Source organism: Leuresthes tenuis, unplaced genomic scaffold (assembly GCF_036924035.1).
Source record: "Leuresthes tenuis unplaced genomic scaffold, fLeuTen1.0.hap1 SCAF_13, whole genome shotgun sequence".
NCBI lineage: Eukaryota > Metazoa > Chordata > Actinopteri > Atheriniformes > Atherinopsidae > Leuresthes > Leuresthes tenuis.
In genome coordinates, this window is record NW_027325367.1 from 21,031,149 (window position 1) to 21,053,633 (window position 22,485).

General features: G+C 42.9%; 1 protein-coding gene and 1 long non-coding RNA gene across 2 annotated transcripts in view; one reads left to right on the forward strand and one right to left on the reverse strand.

The window, feature by feature from the left end:
- enah (ENAH actin regulator) overlaps positions 1–22,485 on the reverse strand; it is a 165,789-nt gene that overhangs the window by 73,373 nt on the left and 69,931 nt on the right. The window contains 1 exon segment of the mRNA XM_072362611.1: positions 8,023–8,324. Within this exon segment, the coding sequence (XP_072218712.1) occupies positions 8,023–8,324 (302 nt within the window).
- Positions 8,265–21,609, forward strand: LOC140267371 (uncharacterized). Its single transcript, XR_011907209.1, has 2 exons — positions 8,265–8,338; positions 21,253–21,609. It is a non-coding gene; the product is annotated as an uncharacterized lncRNA (long non-coding RNA).

A 22,485-nucleotide genomic window follows, 5' to 3' on the forward strand; every position in this document is an offset into this window, starting at 1 on the left:
ATCCATAATAAAAAGGTCCCGATAAGAGTGAATTCCTTTATTGTACCTCTCACAAAACTTTCTATCAGAGAGAGAAGGAGCAAATAAATGATTTGCGATTAGAGGGGCACGAAGAGATTCAAAGTGCCACCCAAAGTACTTTCTTATTGAATATCAAATTCTGAGAGATTGTGAGACTATTGGATTGTTTACAAAATACGAATATGTGGTGGGTAAAGCCAAAAAAAGTAGAACTGATAAAGAAGTTGCAGAGTAGCATTTTTTCTCAATTTGAAGCCAAGCAGATATATAATCTCGGGGCCATGGTGATATACAGTAATAAATCATCTATGTATAACGACACCTTATGCTCCCTATCTCCCCTGGTGATTCCTGTGTAAATATCTGCGGTACGTAAAGATATTGCAAATGGCTCGATAGCCAAAGCAAAGAGAAGTGGAGAAAGAGGACAACCTTGTCTAGTGGAGCGGTTTAGAGGGACATATTCAGATCTGAACCTGTTTGTGTGGACAAAGGCTAAGGGTGAGGCATGAAGGTTGGCTGCCCGTCAATTTTAATCGCTCACTATTAGAAAATATTGAAGAGCCAGAAGGGTGAGAGGAGGGGTATTCTTACACCCCTGCTTACCAGTTGCTGCTCGGGGCGGGAGGGGCCAGGAGGATTAATTCATTATTCTGCTGGTTCGGGGTCTGTGGTGGCTGGGTGGCTGCTGGCCCACCCTGGTGTGCCTGCTGCGCTACACCCCAGCGGAGTTGAGGGAGGGAGGACGTGTGGATGTATGGGACGTGCAAGTGTGTGTGGTGATGATTGGGCCTGGGTCTGGGACTTGCTGTCGCCTGGCCTGCTTGTGCTTCTCCCGATGGGGGGGCGGCGTTGCCTCTCCCCGCTGCTCGCGACTTCACCCACCTGTGGGCACGTCTTGACTCCCAGGGCACTTGGCCAGAGGCGCTGGGGCAGGCGCTGACCCACTGTGTGGCTGTCTGGGGCGCTTGGCCCTCTTGGGTATTGGGTGGGGCCTCTGCCGGGGGGTTTGAGGGCGCTTGGGCTCCTGGGGCCCGGGTCCGGTGCACGGCCCATGTCTGGGTGGCTGGGGCCTGGCGGGGTCAGTGGGCTGTTGCCCCTGGCTCCCGGGGGGCCTCTGCCCTATGCTTATGGGGGCTCTGTCCGGGGGCTTCCTCTGCAGTCTTCTGGGTGGATGCTTGGTTGTCCCTGCGGTGGGCTTCCTGGGTTCTGTGCTCCGTGGGGGCTGCTGGTGGCCTGGGTCTTGTGGCCCTCTCTGCCTGCTTCTGATTGCTTGGGGGGGCTGTGGATTGTGGCCCTGTACACTTATACACTCATAACTAAGCACGGTTATCATGTCGGTCCTGTGCCATGGGTATTGCATGTTCACGCACACACACACACACACACACACACACACACACACACACACACATTAGTCCAGTAGCATGGTCGCTAAGCAGTTGATGTATTATCATGTCGTCTCAGGTCATCTATATCCACAGCTGTGTTGTATGCGATTGCTGCTACTTGTGCTTGTTTTTGTTTGTTTGTGTGTTTGTTTTTTCTCTGCTTGTCTGCTGTCAGGTGCTTCTGCTGGCGCTAAGCCTGGATTCGCAACAGAGACCATGGATAGTTGTCTGTTTTGTTTTTTACAGGTGTAGCAGCTGGTTGTCTGGTTTTTGTTTCTATTTTTGTTCTGTTTCTTCTTCTTTACTCTTCTTCTTTCCTTGTCCCCCGGTCCGGTTCAGCTCTATTACATGTTATATATTGTAAACAAAAATAAATAAATGGGCATCAAGGGGAGCTTTACATTTCTAAAACTTCCCTTGGCATAGCAAATCTGTTTGGCATAAAAGGTATTCAGACTACAATTCTGCTGCCATAATGCTGGACAGGACAAGGGGGAAAAAAAAAAAAAGGTGAGGCATGAAGTAATCTTATCCAGGCAATACATTTTGTGCCGAGTTGCAAAGAGAAAATCCCACTCGACCCTGTCAAAAGCCTTCTCTGTATCGAGAGATATTAGCACTTCAGAAATATGCAAATTTGAGCTGGAAGAATAAATTATATTTAATAAACGCCAGAGGTTAAAAAATGAATACATAAATAAATAAATGTCTATCTTTAATAAAAACCTGTTTGGTCCCCAGTTATCACTGTCGGGAGCACTTTCTCCAGTCGTGTAGCGAAAATCTTGGCCAACAATTTCACTGAAACAACTGATTGAGCTTGAGTGTGACACTGTTTCATCAGAATAAAACACCCTATACGGTGGGAGTTATTAAACTACTGTAGATAGTTGAGTAAAACCGTACAGTATTCCTCCGCTGCCTTGGGAGTATCAAACGAGTTCCCAATGCCATTCCGGGTGAGTGTGAGCTTGGCTGTACTCAATCTTGGCGTCTCGGAGCTTTGCCTTCACTGGGTTGAAAGCCGACTCTTATCTGGACTCTTATCTGGGAAGATTTGCACCGGAGCTCCTCTGTAGGTTAGGCGACCCTTGCTTTTGGACAAACCAAGAATTTCCTCCTTGTCCGAGTCATAATGGAGGTGAACGACCATAGCACGGGACCTCTCTCCTCTTTTGGGCTTGGGTGCCAGCATTCTGTGTGCGTGGTCAATCATCACCCAAGAAATGATCCTCTCCCAGTCCACGGTGAAGAAAGCTGCGGCAAACTTTGTCCGCTGACCGGCCTCATCTCCCTGCTCAATACCAATCAGCCTCAGGTTTGGTCTCCAGCTCCGGTTTTCAAGGTCCATGCATTTTTCCTGAAGTTTTTTTTACAATCTTTCGCCAGCAACTCTTGAGTTTCTCCTAGCGCTTCGACGTAATCTATGGTATCACTCAGAATTTTGTCCATGTCAGATTGTTCCCTGGAAATGTCACCCTGCACAGCACAGAGTGAGAATAGCTTGTTTGCTAGCTCAGAGCGAATGCTACAAATGTCTGCTTTAGTTTCTTCGTGAAGAGATGAGATGTCCTTCTTAATTTCTTGGAGGAGGCCGGCTATTTCAGATTTAATTTCACTGAGCACTGCTTCTCGTGATGATTGTAGCTCGGCTCTCAGTACGTTGAGGGAGACAGTCCACTCTGTTATGCCATCGTGAAACACTCAGAGGAGGCTGCAGTTCTAGAAAGCAATGGTTTAATCTTTTTCTCCTTCCCTGAGGCTCGATTCATAGCATGTACAGCTTCTCTGTCAGTTCAAATCAAGAGTTGCCCCTCAAAATAAATGTTTTGGTCAAGATAAGATGAATACATTTATAAAATCAAAATAGCTATCCCACGCTGCCTCTACTCCATCATGGCGGAACCCTCCGGAAATTGAGGAGTCTTACTTTAAACTAAAGGCTTACATAACTAGGTTGTTGTAGTCGGAGTTTACCAGTAATGGAGTTGAGGTGTTTTTTTCCCCATTTCTGCTGCTGAGATTTGTCTGCAGGCCCATCATCCGCCAGCTCGGAGGCCACATCTTAGGGGCCATGTGTAAATGTATGTCGTCCACTCTCCTCTCCCCTCATTGTGTGCACACGATAAGAATATAGGGCTTATGTCCACCAGACGGAAGATTCAAACTAATCAAAAAGTACTCACAAAAACAACTTGAGAATTTTAACACTCGTTTAGAAGATCAACAAACTTTATGAGGAACTCTTTACAGTGGTCTGGTTTGAGCTAAGCAGCGCTGGGTAAAGAGTGGCAAAAATTGTGCTGATTGCTCCATTAATTAACTTTGATAGTCTGAAACACCCCTACAAATAACAAGAACTTATGTGGTCTGACAGGCTTGAGTGCTGTAGGAAAACAAATCCAAACAGAGCATGCGGAGCCCTGAAAAAACACAAGCAGGACAGAGCGCTCCAAGAAAAGAAGAAGAAGAAATAGTACATAACAAGAGAGAGTAAGCGAATGAAGACAGAAAAGCAACAAAGAATGAAAAGATGAACAATAGCAGATCGTAAAAAAAAAAAACTAGAGCTTTCCAGTTATACAGACATGGACGAAATTACTGGCATTCCTGGAATTTTATCACAAGTCCATCTCCAGAGCTCTTCATGTTCCTTTGCACTGTGCGCAACATAATCAAGAAGTTTACAACACAGCACTGTAGCTGATCTCTCTGGACGTGGATGGAAGACAAAAACTGATATAAGATTGAAACGCAGGATAGTCAGAATGGTGGTTAAACAGCCCTAATCAACTTCAAAACAAATTGCAACAGTATCAGCTCGAATTATCCGTCAACATCTTAACAAAATTAAATGCTACGGCGGGAGATTCAGAAGGACTCCAGTGCTAACAGAAAAATAAAAAAGCCAGACAGGACTTTGCCAAAATGTACTTGAGGAAGCCAAAATCCTTCTGGCAGAACATCTTGTGGACAGATGAGACAAAGGTAGAGCTTTATGGTAAAGCACATCATTCTACTGTTGAAAGAAAATGGAATGAGGCCTACAAAGACAAGAACATGGTACCTAGAGTCAAACTTGGTGGAGGTTCAAAGATGTTTTGGGGGATGGTTTGCTGCCTCTGGCATGAAATCTGAAGACTACTGAAAGATTTTGGGATGCAATGTAGGGCCCAGTGTCAGAAAGTTAGGTCTGCGTCAGAGGTCATGGGTGTTTCAGCAGGACAATGACTCCAAACATACCTCCAATGGCACCCAGAAATTGTTGAGGACAAAGCACTGGAGAGCTGAAGTGGCCAGCAATGAGTCGGGATCTAAATTCGATTGAGCGCTTTTGTAAAAGTAAGTGGCTCCAGTGTTCCAGTACTTGTTTAAGTACTGTGGCACTGTATGGGAAAGACATACTCCAGCTCCCAGTATCTACTTTAGTAATCAATCAATCAACATTTACTTATATAGCACCTTACAACAACCAGAGATTGACCAAAGTTCTTCACAATTCCAGCAGATCACATATAACACAAGACAACAACAAAAAGATGAGCCACAGCTTCAGTGAAAAGGCAACCCAAACAAATATTTTTTTTTTATTTGGCTTTGAACTGAGGTAGGTCAGTGGTGGTATGTAGATCAGAGTGCAGTGTATTCCAAGATTTCGGACTTGCCACTACCGAAAGATCAGTCACCCCACTGTTTACACCTGGACCGGGGGACCTCCAGCAGATGTTGACCAGCAGAGCGGAGGGCTCTACCGGGTTAGTGAAACCTCAGGGTTTCACTTATGTAGGAGGGTGCAAGGCCACTAGCTGCGATGAAAACAAATAAGGTTTTTAAATTGGAGCTAGAGGAAAACAACTTTTTCTAAAACTTTCGACAAAAATAATAGATTGGACACGGGTCTGAAGTTTGATAGACCTGCAAGATCGAGATTGTTTTTTTTTTAGGCGAGGTCTGACCACAGCATGCTTAAACACTTTTGGAACAGACCCTGAGCTGAGGCAACTATTGATAAATATGAGGAGACTTGGATCCACTATGCGAAAAACCTGTTCAAGCATATGGGATGGAATAATATCCAGTGGGCAGTTGGTAGATCTTATTCCCTAGACCACAGCAGAAAGACACACATCAGTAACAATAGCTGCATTACCAATAGTCTGTCTAACAGAGGCTACTTTTTCAATAAAGTAATGCAAATACTCATTGCAGGCTGCCACTGACATTTTTCAGAATGTTATTGGATAGATTTGTAATTTATTGAATGGTATTAAATAACACCTGAGGGCGATTACTGCTGGTGGATATGACAGCTGACAAATATTGACGTTTGGCCTCTTTAACAGCATTTTGGTAGTCATTAAGACTGTCCCTCAGAATGCCAAGTGAAACATGTAGCCTATCTTTCTTCCACCTGCCTTCGGCTTGTCTGCAGTGACGCCTAGGGGCGCGGGTGGCATCATTGAGCCACGGGTCAGGCATAGGTTTAGCAGAGATAGACCGATATGGAGCAATAGTGTCCATTGCGGAGTGAAAGCAGGAAATAAATGTCTCTGGACACAGTTAAACGTCCGTAAACCCACATAGAAGCCACATCATGAATGACAGGTAGGAAGAACACAACAATCAATAGCAAACTGCATGGGCGAAGATGGCATGCCACACACACTGGCGCGATCTTGCATTGCAGAAGAGTTTAAATGTACTAAAGTTAGGACAGAGCTCCTGTTAGCTGGGAGTAAAGATGTTGTAGTTAGTGAGGTGGTTCCAAACCCAACCAAGAGGAAGAACTGGAATCCAAGAATGGCAGCTCAGGAACCAGAAGCAACTCTTAGACATATAGAGATTGTGAGTAATGTTCAAATTGGCCGGGGAGGCTTGGGGCTTGGCCCAGGCAAACCGATGTGGAGTAGAGCAGGTCCCAAGGAGAAGAGAAAGCTAGTTGTTGAGCAGGTTTGTAGACAGGAGGAAATGTTAAGGGGTACAAAGGCAGTGGCTCAGGCTAATCAGGGACAGTGGTTGAATTGGGAAGATGTAGAGAAGAAAAAACTTAGTTGGATAGAGCTGTAGAATATGGAGTATTAGATTTTTGAAAGGGGCAACATATGATGTATTGCCAACTGCCCAGAACCTAAAACTGCAACTCTAAGACATATTTTATCAGGCTGCAAGATTAGTCTGTCACAAGGCCGGTGTACGTGGCAACATAACCAAGTATTAAGAAGCTTAGCTGCAGGTATTGAAAATAAATGAAGGCAGGTCAATTTAGGAGGGTCTCAGGCAAAGAGAGTGGCAATTCATTTTGTTAAAGAGGGGGAGAAAGTTAATAAGGCAGCTTAGAGGATAATGGTGATTGGGAGATGCAGGTAGATTTAGGAGGAAAGCTTGTTGTTCCCCAGGAAATAGCCTCTACAAATCTAAGGCCTGATATGGTCTTGAGGTCTAGGAGTAGAATGAGAGTCTATTTCATAGACCTGACTGTTCCTTGGGAGGCATTAGAGGCAGAAGCATATGAAAGGAAAAACCTTAGGTATGTAGAGTTAGGGGCAGAAGCAGAGCAGCGAGAATGGAAAGTTAGGAACTGTCCAGTGGAAGTAGGATGTAGAGGACTTGTTGCAATGTCGGTTGTCTCATTGTTGAGGGAGTTGGGTGGAAGTGGACAGAGTGTGAGGAAAATAGTGAAGGGAATCTCAGATGAAGCAGTAAGGTCAAGTCAGTGGATTTGGATTAGAAGAAGGAATAGTTGCTGGGGGTCCAGCAGGGGCAGCACTGAGGCTAAACAAGACTCTTGGGATAAGAAATCCAGGATGGATTTAAGTGGAGGGTTTGGCCCATGTGAGCCTTTTGAAACCAGGTGGCCATTTCAGGTGAGTTGGCCTTGTATTTGATGGCATTTTTAGTGACTCTAGGACTGTTTAGGTGGGTTTGTCTGCTGAATCTGAGTGTGTCTTGTCCTGCCTCCACCTCTGGCACCCTCTATACTTTCATTACCCCCTACTCGAACCAGGGTTTGTATCCCATTCCTACTTATCTTTACTTCTTCTATTTCTACGTGGAACAGGCTTTTTCGTAGACCATGGCAAGTTACATGTATGTGTCAATGTTCATACCTGTGAGTTAAAGCAGGTGTTGGGGCCTATATTATGAGTGTGACTTTTATGAAATATACAAATGTCAGAGGAAAGTCCAAGAGTGAAACATGTGACTTCCTTTTGCCGGTGGTGATAAAATATTCTGATGCTGTATCTTTAGTATTTGATGTTTATAGTTGGAATTTACTTCATGTACATTATTCGTGTTGGTTTTGTTTCCATTGCTGATTAGCTGCTGCCTGTTTGAGCCAAATAAAATATGTTTCAAATTTCAAGACTGCTTTTTTCCTTTTGAATAAGGCTTAAAGACATAAAAACAAAAACAAACAGCTCTTTTTGTCATTAACATACTCACTTTTAAAAAGAAAAAAAATGAGAAAGAAATGCTCTACGGTTCAAAATATTAATTATTTGTTTGTCAAGAAAAAAAATTAATTCAAGATTATCAATATGCAAAAATATCACATCTTAAAAAATAAGCCCATAAAACTGATAACTTCATGTATATGCACATCACTCACCAGCATTGGAGATGCGTCTCCCTCTCTCCCATTCTTGCTGCTCTCTGTCCAAATGCTCTTGTTGTTCCCGCTCCAGTCGCTCTCTTTCTGTCTTCTCTTTCTCCATCAGCTCATTCTCAGCCTGCCCTTGCTGCTCTTGGCACTCCTGCTCAAGTCGCTCCTTCTCTGCCCGTGCATCCCGTTCCTGCCTCTCATGCTCCTGCTGCTCTAACATCTCTCGCTCCAGGCGATTCCGTTCTTGGCGTTCCTGTTCCTGTTGCTCACGCTCCATTTCTTTCTGTCTCTGCAGCTCCTGAAGCTGCCTGGAGGAGGAAAGGTAAGGATGAAATAAGTAGAGTATTGAGAGCAGAAAAGAAGCAACAGTTGTGCTTTTTCATGTAAAATGTCAAACAATATCAGTCCTTTGTTCTATCTAATTTGATTGGAGAAAGAGAGAGAAAGCACTTAGTACAATGCCAAATTCATTACGGAAAAGCTAAACAACAAAAGATTAAAATACTTTTTTTTAAAAACTGCACTTACTTGGACTTACTCGTGGATTTATGGTAAGGGATCCCTTTGTGTTACTATTGTTGGTGAGAAATTGTGTGATTACTTGGGCAGGAAAATTAAATTAGGCAAAAATTTGTCATTATTTAACTAAGAACTGTTAGACCAATGAGGTTAGATTGAACTTAATTTAAACAAGACGTTTGCAATTAATGAGTTTAAAACAGTGAAGTGAGTATGGAACAGTATTATGTGCAACTGTAACTCTTCCAGTGAAATCCAGTATTAAAGTTAATACTCAGGTAATATCTGCAAGACCGGTTGAGTTTAACTAATAAATGTATGATACTTAACTAAGACCTGAAAAAACATTGCTATTTTTGAGAGTGCAGCTAAGTACCCAAGCAGCCTCTAACTAAACTATTTGCAATGAGGAACCAGTGATATGACGATACATATCAGTTTACCAAAGGAAAAACGTTGCTATTTCGAGTGCAGCTAAGTATCAAAGGGCGTAGCCTTTAACTAAAGACTGTATAGTTGCTTAGGATTAACCCATGGTAAGTAACATAAAACCAGTCAAGTAAAGGTGAGTGAGTCCATAGTCTGTGAGAAGACTACAGGAATAAATAACTCTGCGCCGTGTGTTATAAGGAGAATCTTTTTTAAGAGAGTTTGCGATAGGAGATCACAATAAGTAAATCCATCTTTCTTTCTTTGTTTCCTTGTTTGTTGTTGTTGTTGTCATGTTTGATTTGTATGTATAAAGTGTGAAACCACTACTGATGGTGTGTTGCTGTTGCTGATAATGACAGGAGTAATGTTTCACTGATAAGTTCGGATTGAATATAAGTGGTGGTGAAACAGCTGCTGCAAACTCTGCAGTTTCGTAGTACTGTTGTTTGTGAAACGACAGGAGTAATATTTCACTGACTAGTTCAGATTGAGTTGAAGTGGTGGTGAAACAGCAAACATTGGAGTCTGGTTGCCGTACGTTTGTTGCTGGTGACATAACGAAAGAAGTAGTGTTTCATTGACTAGTTACTCAGACTAACTCCACTGAAAATTGATTAGCTGCAGGAGGAAAAATATGGGGAATATCTGTCTTAAAGCTAACCAGGGGTTAAGAGGGAGTGCTAAAATCGTGTTTCAGAAAAACCCAGATAATAGTAAAAACAGATGGTAAAATAAATTTGGTCTTGAAGGAGAGCAGAGCCACAGATAAAAGAAGTAACAGAGGAAGAGGAGGAGAGAAAAGCAGATCATGAGAAGATGATGCATGTTTTCTGTGTAAGGATGGGGCATTGGACAAGGGAGTGTAGAGTACCCAGGCTCAAGAGAAAAGACAGAGAGGAGGCAGGTCAATCAACTAATTCAAGGAAAACTGTTTTTCTATGCCAATGTCATAGTGGCGAAATAAAAAGTAATGAAATGTACAAAGTAAATCAAGAAAGTAAATTAAGAAAACTATGTTTAAAACTAGACATTAGTACAAGTTTGTGAATTAAGATTTTAGCGCTCTCTTAAAGAGTTAAAGTTCAAGAGGCCACCCTTCCTGAGTCTGGTTCTGCCAGAGGTTTCTTCCTGTTAAAAGGGAGTCGTTCCTTTCCACAGTCGCCACAGGCACGCTCAGGATGGGAGATTGGACTGAAGACAAGTTTCGGTGCAATCTGTTGGTTTCCTTAGCTAGGATATTAATTTTTGAATTGGCTCTATATGAATTAATTGGATTATGATTACAATGAATTGAATTCCAATTGGCTTGAATTGGACTATATTACTTAAGTGCCTTGAGATGACAATTGTTGTAATCTGGCACTATATAAATAAAATTGAATTGAATTGAATTGAATTGAGATCTCAGATAAACAAGCAGAGCACTTCAAATCTTTACTCCTTTCACAGGAAAAACTGTATGAGCAAAAGCCCATTTTACAGCCTGAGATTTTTTAATAATTTTTGTCAAGTACGATGCAGGAAGGGAGGACCCAGATGCAGACTTCACAAAGTAACAAGATTTATAAACAAAAAACGAGGAACAAGAACAAAAGGCGCGGCTGAGCCGGTTATCAAAAATACTTGAACTGAGAAAACAAACAAAAAAAGACAAGACTATGATGTGAACAAGACTAAGACTATGATTAAATAAATAAACAAGACTATGGAAAACAAGACTATAATTTAACTGTGGCTATGGCACTGTGAAAAACAAGACTGAGGCAAAACGGGACTTGGCATTCGTAGCGTTAGCGTGGAAGGTAAAGTGAGGATTCTGCAATGAGTGAGCCTGAACCTGGAAACTAAATGCTGTGAGGAAGTGATTGGTGATGATGTGCAGCTGTGGAACAGAAAACAGGTGACTTGAGTGAAGCTAAGTGACAGGGGAAAAAACATGACCAGAAACATAACAAAGGACCTGAAAACATGAAGATCAAACATAAAACGTGACAGAACCTGAAACATAACAATAATCAAAACATAAATCGCGACAGAGCCTGAAACACAACAATAATCAAAACACAAACCGTGACAGAGCCCCCCCTCTCAAGGATGGCTCCTAAATATCCACAAAGGGTGGGAGGGAGGGACCTGATGGGCCTAGGACCGGGTCCCGTCTGGCGGACGGCCAGACTTCCGGCGACCTGCTCCCCGGGGCTGGAGCCCATCTGGCGGACGGCCAGACCTCCGGCGACCTGGACGACCCTCCAGAGCAGCAAGGAGAAATGAGGACAGGGGTGAGCTCAGACGTTCCCAATTCAGGGTGAGAGGGAGGGGCTCTGAACACCGGAGTAGGCTCGGTCACGGCCGTGGCAACAGTCTCGGTCGTGGCCGGAACCATCTGGGTCATAACTAAAACAGTTTGAGTCATGACTGAAACAGTCTTGGTCTTGGTGGAGTCAACGGCGTGCTGGGGCCGGACCTAGTCAGCAGCGTGCTGGGGCAGGACCTCGTGGCACCAGAGTGCTGGGGCATGGCGGCGGCTGCCTGAACACATCCAGGATGTCCCTCGACACCCTCCACTGGTCAAACATGTCACTCCCGTTGGCCACGCATTCGGCCAAGGCCGTGAGCAGGCCGTGGAGAACCTGGTAGTCTGCTGGGTCCATTCTGGCAGAATCCTTCTGTCAAGATTGATGGTGGAAGGGAGGACCCAGATGCAGACTTCACAAAGTAACAAGATTTATAAACAAAAAACGAGGAGCAAGAACAAAAGGCACGGCTGAGCCGGTTATCAAAAATACTTGAACTGAGAAAACAAACAAAGCAAGACAAGACTATGACATGAACAAGACTATGACAGTCTAACCCTAACCCTAACCCTAACACTATATTAAATAAATAAACAAGACTATTTGGATACCATTTGGATACTATTGCTCATGTCAATGTTAGAATGGTTAAAAGTAGGCAAAGGATGCCATGGAGAAAAGAAGAGTTCAGGGCACAGAAAAGGGAGTGCCGGAGAGCCGAATTGAAATGGTGCAAGTCAAAGCTCAAGGTTCATTATGAGATTTACAAAGAAAAGCTATGTGTATTCAACCAGACTTTGCGTAGAACAAGAGTTATTTTTCTGAAATCATCAAAAACTGCAGTAACAAGTCTCGTGTCCTGTTTGCTACAGTAAACAGATTAACAAACCTTCCAGTTTCATTGCTTTTAGAACTACAAGGGTAATGAGTTGTTGCATTATTCTTTAATGACAAAGTTCAAGGCATTAAAAATGAAATAATTTCCACCTGAAGCAGGTCTGAGACCAGACAGTCAAACCTTTCAGGTGCAGATGGTTTTCAAGCCAAACTGATACCTTCTCTAGATTTGAGATTAGCTCTTCTGCAACAATATCACAGGTTTCACCAGAAACATGAGCAGAAAACGGAGAATTTAACATATTCATTACATCTGATTGATTAACTTCCCTAAAACTTAAAGGGGAACTGCGGTATTTTTAAACCTAGACCTTATTTCTGGCATGAAATATGTTCATCTACTCACCGAGAGCAGGTTAGTGAAAGTCGGCATCCTTCAGAAGATATTTATATTCCTTGAGATCCATATAACGGAGTGAACGGGGACATTGACTATACAGCCTCTAAATAAGGCATTATCTGTTTCACCAATTTTTTACCAATACTTTAAGACGAATGAATGAATGAACGCATACATTTCCACTGTTAGTTCATAGCTGCAATGTTGTTGTTATTGGCGGCTATCGGAGGGCTGATGGAGGGCTTTCTACACACTCGTCTTCTGGGATGATGTCATCGATGCGCGCTGCTATAAGTATTATTTGGCCACCAGTAGGTGGCACTATAACCATGAGTAAATTTGGTCATATGCTTGCGTTCTGGGTGGAGCCCAAATGCAGCCTATATGAAGTCTGCAGTAGATTGGATAATGTATGTGGGAGTTATAATCTTCTTTGTTTTTCATGGCGAGCAATGGCCAGTCGTAGAACTTTGAGGTTTCGCCACGGCCACACCCTTTACGGTTTGAGAAAGCTTTCCATAACTCTTAGTCCCCCATGGCTTAAGAGTAACATGGCCAAGTTTGAAACCTGTAGCATTAAATGTGTAGGAGGAGTTCGATCAAATGCGAGGTGTGGAAACGGGCAAAAATGGCACCAAAACGCATGTTCCACTCAAAATGGCCAACTTCATGTGGACCTGGCACAATGGTATCCATAGGCGTTGTTTGTGCATCTGGACATAACGAAGGCGTGTACCGAGTTTCGTCACGGTACATCAAAATGACCCCATTCGTTTGGCGTAATTGCAATGTTGTAGGTGGCACTACAGAGCCATTTTGCGCCACCAATGTTCGGAAACGGCAAATTGCGCAATTTACGCCCCACGACTGGTGTCCCTACTAAAATTGGAGCAGGTTTCGCAAACAATAATAATAATAATTAAAGCTGCAAGCAACGTCGATCGAGCACGTGCGCACGTCGGGATATGCACTTGACTCCATCCGATGCGCACAGACTTCCATCAAGTGTAGAGCAGGATGTGAGAATCCCAGTCAGGCGTAGTACCACCGGACGTAAAAAGTGACGTTTATGGCCACCAGTAGGTGGTGCTATAAGTATGTGTAAGTTTGGACATATGTATGCGTTCTGGGTGGAGCCCAAGCGCAGCCTATGAAGTTTGATGAAGATCGGAAAAAGTATGGAGAAGTTATAAGTGACTTATTTGACCACCAGCAGGTGGCTGTATAAGCATATGTATTTTTGGTCATATGTATGTGTTCTGGTTGGAGCCCAAGTGTAACATATGAAGTCTGGGGTAGATTGGTTTATGTATGTGGGAGTTATAATCTTCTTTGTTTTTCATGGCGAGCAATGGCCAGTCGTAGAACTTTGAGGTTTTGCCACGGCCCCACCCTTTAAGGTTTGAGAATCTTTTCCATAACTTGTAGTCCCCCATGGCTTAAGAATAACATGGCCAAGTTTGAAGCCTGTAGCTCTAAATGTGTAGGAGGATCTTGATCAAATGCGAGGTGTCGAAACGGACAAAAATGGCACCAAAACGCATGTTCCACTCAAAATGGCCGACTTCCTGTGGACCTGGCGCCATGGTGTCCATAAGCGTTTCTGTGCGTCTGGGCATAACTTGTTTCGTCAGGGTACGGCAAAATGACCCCATTCGTTAGGCGTAATTGCAATGTTGTAGGTGGCACTACAGAGCCATTTTGCAATTCGCAAACATTGGCGGTCAATGTTTGCGAACGCCAAATTGCACCATTTCACCCTTGGTCTCAAAGGAGGGGTCAGACTAAGAGCAATTCAAAGACCTCAATGAAGCGGCACGGAGCATGGAAAGAGCCTGGTGGAGAGGACACTTTGGCAAGTCGAACCACCATCTTCTGATTGGGAGGCGACTGCTCTTCCTCCCGAGCTACAGTCGCCCCCCAGCTGAGCACTTTGATGTTGGAATTCTCCCTAGTGAGTGAGAGGGTCATCTCACTGCAGCTGCAAGGCGCAGTTCTGGCTGTTGTTTTGCATATACACCCAACAGCAGCTCAGAGTACCCGGACTTCTTGGGGTCTGTGGGTGGTGTCCTGGAGGGGGCTTCACCTGGGGATTCCATTGTTATTTCGGGTTACTTCAATATTGGCAATGGTGAAGTGACCTGGAGAGAAGTGATTGGGAGGAACAGCCTCCCTGATCTGAATCTGAGCGGTGTTTTGTTTTTGGATTTCTGTGCCAGTCATGGGTTGTCCATTACAAAAATTATGTTCAAGCAGGAGGTGGTTCAAGGTGTACCTGGTACCAGGCCACCTTAGGCCAAAGGGAGATGATCGACGTTGTCGTCGTGTCATCAGACCTGTGGTCGTATGACTTGGACACTCAGCTGAAGAGAGGGGACCAGCTTTTAACTGATCACTACCTGGTGATAAGTTGGATCTATTGGCAGGGAAGACTGTCTGACAGACCTGGTAAGATCAAATGATTAGTATAGGTGAACTGTGAGGCCCGTCTGCAAGGTCTTTAACTCGCATATATGGGATAATTTTTTTCACATATTGGGTTGTATAATTCTAGTTCTAAGATTTTCTATAAAAATAAAGTCAATGATGACATTTTTTGTGTTCTCTTTTTATTTGGAAAAGTATTGAAATACATGTTGGTACCGTTATCAATACTAAAATGTTGGGATTGTGACAACACTCTTTTCTAACACAGTTAAGTGTGAGGGGTAAATCAATGAGAAGTTGTAAGTCATGAACTAAAAATTTCCTGTTGTCAGTGGGTGGGGGCTATGGCATTGGCAGGGTATATGCAGACTGATCTGATCAGGGGGTCCATTTTACACTGTTAATATGGTGCTGCTCAGATGAGATGGGAGCAATATAAAATTACTTGTGGTCATGGCTTGATATTAAAATTTGCTCCAACCCCATGGACACACCTGCCAGTGAAAACTTAATTTTTCTATATAAAGCATGATCAATGTGTTCTGTGTTCTCAGACCATATTTGAAGTTGAACCATCTTAAAGGTTTAAACTAAAAGGTTAAAGACCAAATTAACAACTTCCAATGAAATAGTGACAACTTACAATTTGAGCAGCTGCCATGGCACTTTTAATGACAAGGGATCTATGCTTATACTGTTCTTATGGCTGTACCTCCACCTCCACGGCAGTTTCCACCGCCAGGCCTCCTGAGCCAACCTGCACCTCTACCTCTATGGCAGCTTCCACCACCAGGCCTCCTGAGCCCAGCTTCATCTCCACCTCTGCAGCAGCTTCCACCATCAGGCCTCCTGAGCAAAACTGCATATCCACCTCTGTGGCAGCTTCCACCACCAGGCATCCCGAGCACACCTGCGCCTCTGCAGCATCCACCCCCAGGCCTCCTGAGCCCAGCAGCACCTCCACATCTGTGGCTGCTTCCACTGCCTGGCCTCCTCAGTCCAGCTGCACCTACACCTATATAACAACTCCCACCATTAGCTCTCCTCTGTCCAGCTGCACCCCCACCCCCATCTCTATGATTGATACCAACACTCCTGTCACCATCCCTCCGCTACAACCTGAGTGGCTCCCCTTGTCTAACAATAGAGGAAGTTGGAGCAAGCTCAGGAGACTTCAGTAAGAGAGGGCCGCAGGCCCAGATAGAGTCTGTCCAAGGCTTTGTTGTGCTGGTCAACTAGCAGTCCCTCAGTAGAGGCTCTTCAATATAAGCCTTCAGATTGAAAAAGTCCCAGTGCTGTGGAAAACTCCTTGGAGAGAACTTGGAGAGATTGCAGGTAGCTGGGGATCTTGACCCCCTCCAGTTTGCCTACTAGAAAAACATAGGAGTGGAAGATGCGATTCTGTACATGCTGCATCTGGCATATGCTTATCTGGATGTGCCTGGTTCATATGTGAGAATCATGTTCTTTGACTTCTCCAGTGCCTTCAACACCATACGGCCTCCCATACTGATAGACAAACTTATAGGTATGGATGTGGCCCCCTCCATGACATTGTGGATTATAGACTATCTGACTGCCAGACCACAGTATGTCAGGATGGAGAGATGTGTTTCTGGAACACTGGAATGCAGTACTGGAGCTCCACAGGGTACTTTTTTGGCTCCTTTTCTTTTCAAAGAAAACGTCAGATACAACTCGGACTCCTGCCACATACAGAAGTATTCTGATGATACGGCTGTTGTGGCATGTGTGCGTGGTGGACAGGAGAGGGAGTACAAGGCCATTGTGGAGTCCTTCAATGACTGGACCAAAAATAACTGTCTGCTCTTGAACACTACCAAGTCCAAAGAGCTGGTTGTGGACTTCAGGAGATCTAAAATTTCATGCCAGTCAGTCTGCAATGATGGAGGAGAGACAGAGATTGTTCAGACCTCTAAATACCTGAGGATGTTGTTGGATAATAAACTGGAGTGGTCTCCCAACACAGAAGCAGTGCACAGGAGGGGCCAGAGCCTTCTCTTCTTCCTGAGACAACTCAGGTCCTTCAATGTCTGCAGTGACATGATGTGCATGTTTTATCACACTGTCATTGAGAGTGCACTATGTTTATGTTTATGTATTTAGCAGACGCTTTTATCCAAAGCGGCTTACAAATGAAGCAAGCTATCAAAGCAAGCTATATAAAAAGCTAACAATAAACTACAAAGAAGGAACCAACTAGTCTGACTATGTCAGAGGTGACAGAGTAGAGATAGGGTGCAGGCATAGAAGGAAGTGCAGAAAGATAAAGTGCAGAGATAGAGGGGGTAGGTAAGTACAAGGTAAGTGCTAGGGTAGGAGGTGCCCTCTGAAGAGCTGGGTTTTCAAGAGTTTCTTGAAGATAGACAGGGACGCCCCTGTTCTGGTAGCGCTCGGTAGGTCATTCCACCATCGTGGGACGACACATGAAAAGAGTTTGGATTGTCTTAGGCGTGGTATAGGCACTGCTAGATGACAATCCTGGGACGAACGGAGGGACCGGGTTGTGACATAAGCCTTTGCAAGAGTATTCAAGTAGATGGGAGCCGTTCCATTAAGCACTTTGTAGGCTAACATCAGTAACTTGAATTTGATGCGGGTGGCTAAGGGTAGCCAGTGGAGTTCAATGAACAGTGGGATGACGTGTGCTCTTTTAGCCTGATCGAAGACCAGACGCGTTCTGGACCATCTGCAGAGGTTTCACAGCACAGGCTGGGAGACCAGTTAGGAGAGCATTGCAGTAGTCAAGGTGGGAGATGACCATGGCCTGCACCAGGAGTTGGGTGGCATGTTGGGTTAGGTATGGTCTGATCTTTCTTATGTTTAGTAATGCAAAGCGGCACGAACAAGCAACCGAGGTAACGTGATCTTTGAAGGTTAGTTGGTCATCAATCATGACACCCAAGTTTCTAGCAACCTTTGATGGAGCAAGAGATAGGGATTCAGTTTGGATGCAGAAGCTGTGTTGTATGATTGGTTTGGCTGGAAAGACAAGCAGTTCAGTTTTTGGGAGGTTAAGTTGGAGGTGATGGGCTTTCATCCAAGTTGATATGTCAGAGAGACAGTCTGAGATTTGTGCTGAGACCGTGTGGTCATCAGGTGGGAATGACAGATAGAGCTGGGTATCATCAGCATAACATTGGTATGAGAAGCCATGTGATCGGATGATCACAGATGATCTGTCACAGCTAACAGAGCCGTTTCGGTGGAGTGTCCACTTTTAAACCCAGATTGGTTTGGGTCAAGGAGGTTGTTCTTTCAGAGGTAATCGGTGACCTGCTTAAAGACCGCCCTTTCAATGATTTTAGACAGAAACGGGAGGAGAGAGACCGGCCGATAATTCTCCACATGAGTTGGAGGGAGGGATTCTATGCTGTTGTCTGCTGGGGGAGTTGCACTAAAGATAAAAGTTGTATGCGCCTGGACAAACTGGTTAAAAAGGCCAGTTCTGTTGTAGGCAGAAGACTTGATCCCCTCAGTGCTGTGGTGGAGCAACGGATGAGGAGGAAATTACATTCTGTTTTGGAGAACAATAAACATCCTCTCCACAGCATCCTGACAAGACAGAGAAGCAGCTGCAGGACTGAGAGGTTCAGGAGGTTCTTTGTCCCCATAGCCATAAGGCTTTTTAACAGTGCTGACATTTTTTTCTCAAATTTGTTTATTATTAGTAGTAATAGTATCATTCTAATAAACAACTATTCATACTAATTTTTTTAGATACTTCACTAATTATCCATGTCCCTCACTGGGGGATGAATAAAGTAGTTTTCTATTCTATTCTATTTTATCCTGACCAAGTTTCAAGGTGAAACAGTTTGTTGCCAAAAACTGCAACTAAAATCAGGTTTCAAATCAAAATGGCTGACTTCCTATTGGATTTATTATTATTTGATCTAGTCATTTTGCTTGAGTCTTTTTGGCATATTCCCAAAATAGTTTTGTCAACTTTTATTCAGGGCATGATGCTCATCAAACATGCAACGTTTGGTGAAGCTTGGAGGTTATATGCTTGAGCTATAGGGACTTTTTCCTCTTTTTTTCATGGTGAGGTATGAAATACATGATATGTTTTGTGAAAATGCACCATTTTGATAAGATTGCATCATGAAAGGCTTTTGTATATTTTAATGTTATGTTGTGTCAGAAGTAAACTGTTCAGAAGTTGTATGTCATAACATAAAATATATCACTTTCTGTTGTAAATGGCATGGTACTGGCATGACATATGCATATAGATCTCTTCAGAGCGTAAGAGTGTTTAAACCCTGTAAATATTCCTACATTTAATATGTATGTCTTTATGCATGACTTTTTGTGGTCACAGCATGATATGACTTCTGTTGCCAGCGGGCGGCACTGTGCGGATAAAAAAATATTGATATAAAAATCTGTTCAGGACCTAAGTATGATGGTATATGTGATGTTTGGTGCAGATCAAACTTAAAATGTGACGGATATTTCAACTTCCTATTTCATGGCTTAATATCACATTTCGAGGAGCTGCACTACCAATGCCCACTGACAAAAACTCTTTGATAGCTTTTATTCACACATGTTTAAAGAGCATATGGAGAAATTTTCAGGCCTCAATGAGTTTATCTCTGGGAGGAGTTTGTTCAAATCTAACATCTGTGAGTCTTTACATTACAGCAACATTAATAAAAAAGGAAACAAACACAACAATTCAATGCACAGAACTTCTTCAGTAAGAAAGGATGTTTTGTAGTGCAGTTTTTTGAGTAACTTGATATCCCTGTACCTAGCCCTTTTGTCTGTCACTTATATATTTAGCCACTTCTTCTGATGTCTCTGTCTGCCTATATAGTCTGAAATCCAGGAAGGGAAGCATAGAAGTCTGGTCAATGTGTCTATAGCCATGTCTTGTAAAACACATAATACTGCATTTTCTATATACGTGCTGTGTATGTTTTAAATCTCCTCCACCTCTTTCTCTGTCTTGCTCTTGTTTAAAACTCATTAAGGAAGTGTTTGGTTTTTTTTTTTGCCAATGATTGAGTTTTAGAAAGCTCAATCAGCTGCTTCCATTTGTAAACAATTCTTCTGTTGGCATAACACCACTTTTTGTACTTTGGCTGTAGTTCCCCTGTATTTACTTTCATTTACTAGTGTAAATTACACAAGAACATTCTATGTTTTACCTTACATTTACCGGGTTAATACCTGGTAATTGGCGCACTGTAAAATATTTTACCAGATAAATACTTTGTACTTCTTCAGCTGTAGTTTCTGTGTATTTATCTTCTTATATTAATTCCACAAGAACATGTTATCATAACAGATGCTAGCAAGAGCCAACCTGCACAGCTTCTAAATCAGCATAGAAAAATCTCTGAAGAAAAAAATTTTGAAAGTTCCCCAAAAACAAACCGCATTTCTTCAGTAATAATGTCAAGTTAATGCAAGGCTAAAGTAAAATTATCGTAGAAAAATTATTGAATAGATCTGATTCATCTCATAGTCTTTCAATGTTAATACTTGAGGCATTCTCACTGCTCAAATATATATATTGATATCTTAGTTCACATTTCTGTCTGTTTATTGATCTCCAGTGTATGTTGTCCTCCAGACTTATTCCAGCACATTCCCCAGATGAAAGCTTGTAAGTTCCTGCTCCCACGAACTGTTGGAACCCACCATTTGACTAAAGCTGTGGATCACCACAACAGAAAAAGACAAAACTAGATTCTTCATACACACATTCTGTCAGTAGATGATTGGATGGTGGAGGTTTAGGGTTATATCAAGACACATCAATGCAAAATGGTGGTGTAGGTGTTCAGCAGAATTTAGATCTGGACACGATTACACGATTTGTAAAATTTTCCTCAAATGTATAATCATACTCTAAGCATTCACTGAGCATCTGCTGTTAGAAAAATTATATAGTTATACTATGAGAAAAGCTGCTGTGATGGGGGGAGGCCTCCTCCTGTCTTTTGGTTCTCATAATACTATCTAGCAAGCAAAAGTGTTTTGACTGTCTGAACTCGTCTTCCCATAACATTAAATGGCTAGTAATGTCTTTTCCCATAACATTGAATGTCCCTTTCCCATAACATTTTGTGGCCAGCAAGCATACACAATATAAATAGCAAGAGCACCATTTTGTTAGGCAGACAACTCTGAGCCAGCTTCCTGACAGGTTGTGCGGACTTGTCTCTTTCTTGCAATAAATAAATGTTTTGTGTTAATCGTATCCAGCGACTCTGAGCCTAATTTTGAGAGAATTTTCCTAACATATTGGTCCTTCGAACTGGATACTAAGTCCTTTACACCTTCCAGGATCGGAGCTGAAACCGTGCACGGGGGAGTCCAGGACTCCTAACTGAAGTCCTCTGAGCAGAGTAGAGGCCTCAGTAGAGGCCGGCTGCCACTGGCTGGAGGAAAGGTGACAGAATCTATTTTTGCATCAGTGGACCGCTTCACTGGATTCTTCGTTGTTGAACTTACCAGTGGATTTATGGTAAGGAACCCTTTGTGTTACTATTGTTGGTGAGAAATAGTGTGATTATTGGGGATAAATTGGGATTATTTAACTAACAATTGTTAAATTGTAAATCTAGTTTAAAAAAAAAAAGAAAAAAAAAGAAAAAGAACAAGGGTTAAAGCTAGACATTTGTACAAGTTTGTGTAGTAAGATTTAACAGCTCTCTTAAAGAGTTAAAGTTCAGAAGATCTCAGACAAACAAACAGAGCATTTCAAATCATTACTTCTTTCACAGGAAAAACGGTCTGAGCAAAAGATGTTTTACAAGCTGAGATTTTTATCATTTCCATAACAAACCTGCCATTCTTAGGCAAAGTTCTAGAAAAAGTTGTACAACAACAGCTTTGTGACTTTTTCCTGTCTCACAATGTTTTTGATACTTTCCTCTCACAGTCTTGATTTTATGTGTTTAACTGAGAGATGAAACGACAAGACCAAGTGGCGAGGGTCTATGTGACATATTCAGGGACAATATACCCACTCACAAGATAAAACATTTAGTTTTTCCTTAATTCGAGCATGTGTCATTTAAAATGGAGATAAAATTATCTTAAATACTTTGTATCACCGCAGAATGGACTAAACTTTTTGTTGGAAGGGAGAGAAGCAACTATTTAGGTGATGAGAAAAAGCAAGAACACAGATCACAACAGGAGCAGTGACGGAGAAGGAGAGACAGAGCAGGAGGAGATACATGTCGGCTGTGTGGAAGGAGGGGGCATTGGGTGAGGGACTGCAGGAGCAAGAGTAAGATAGAGGAAGAGTTTGGGAGTCAGTTATGACTAGATAAGAAAAAAAACAGGAGCTGTAACCAGGATAGAAGCAGAAAAGCCAGAAAAAGTGTTAAACTTAGAGGGAATTGAACTTATCTTACAGTAGTATGACATCAAACCTGACATTACATTGAATATTTCCGGGACAGAGGTAACTTTTCTATGCGACACAGGTGCAACACGAACTGTAATCCATCCTGATGACATTCCGGGAGTTGAGGAATCCAAAGAAATTATTTTGGTCAAATCAGCAAA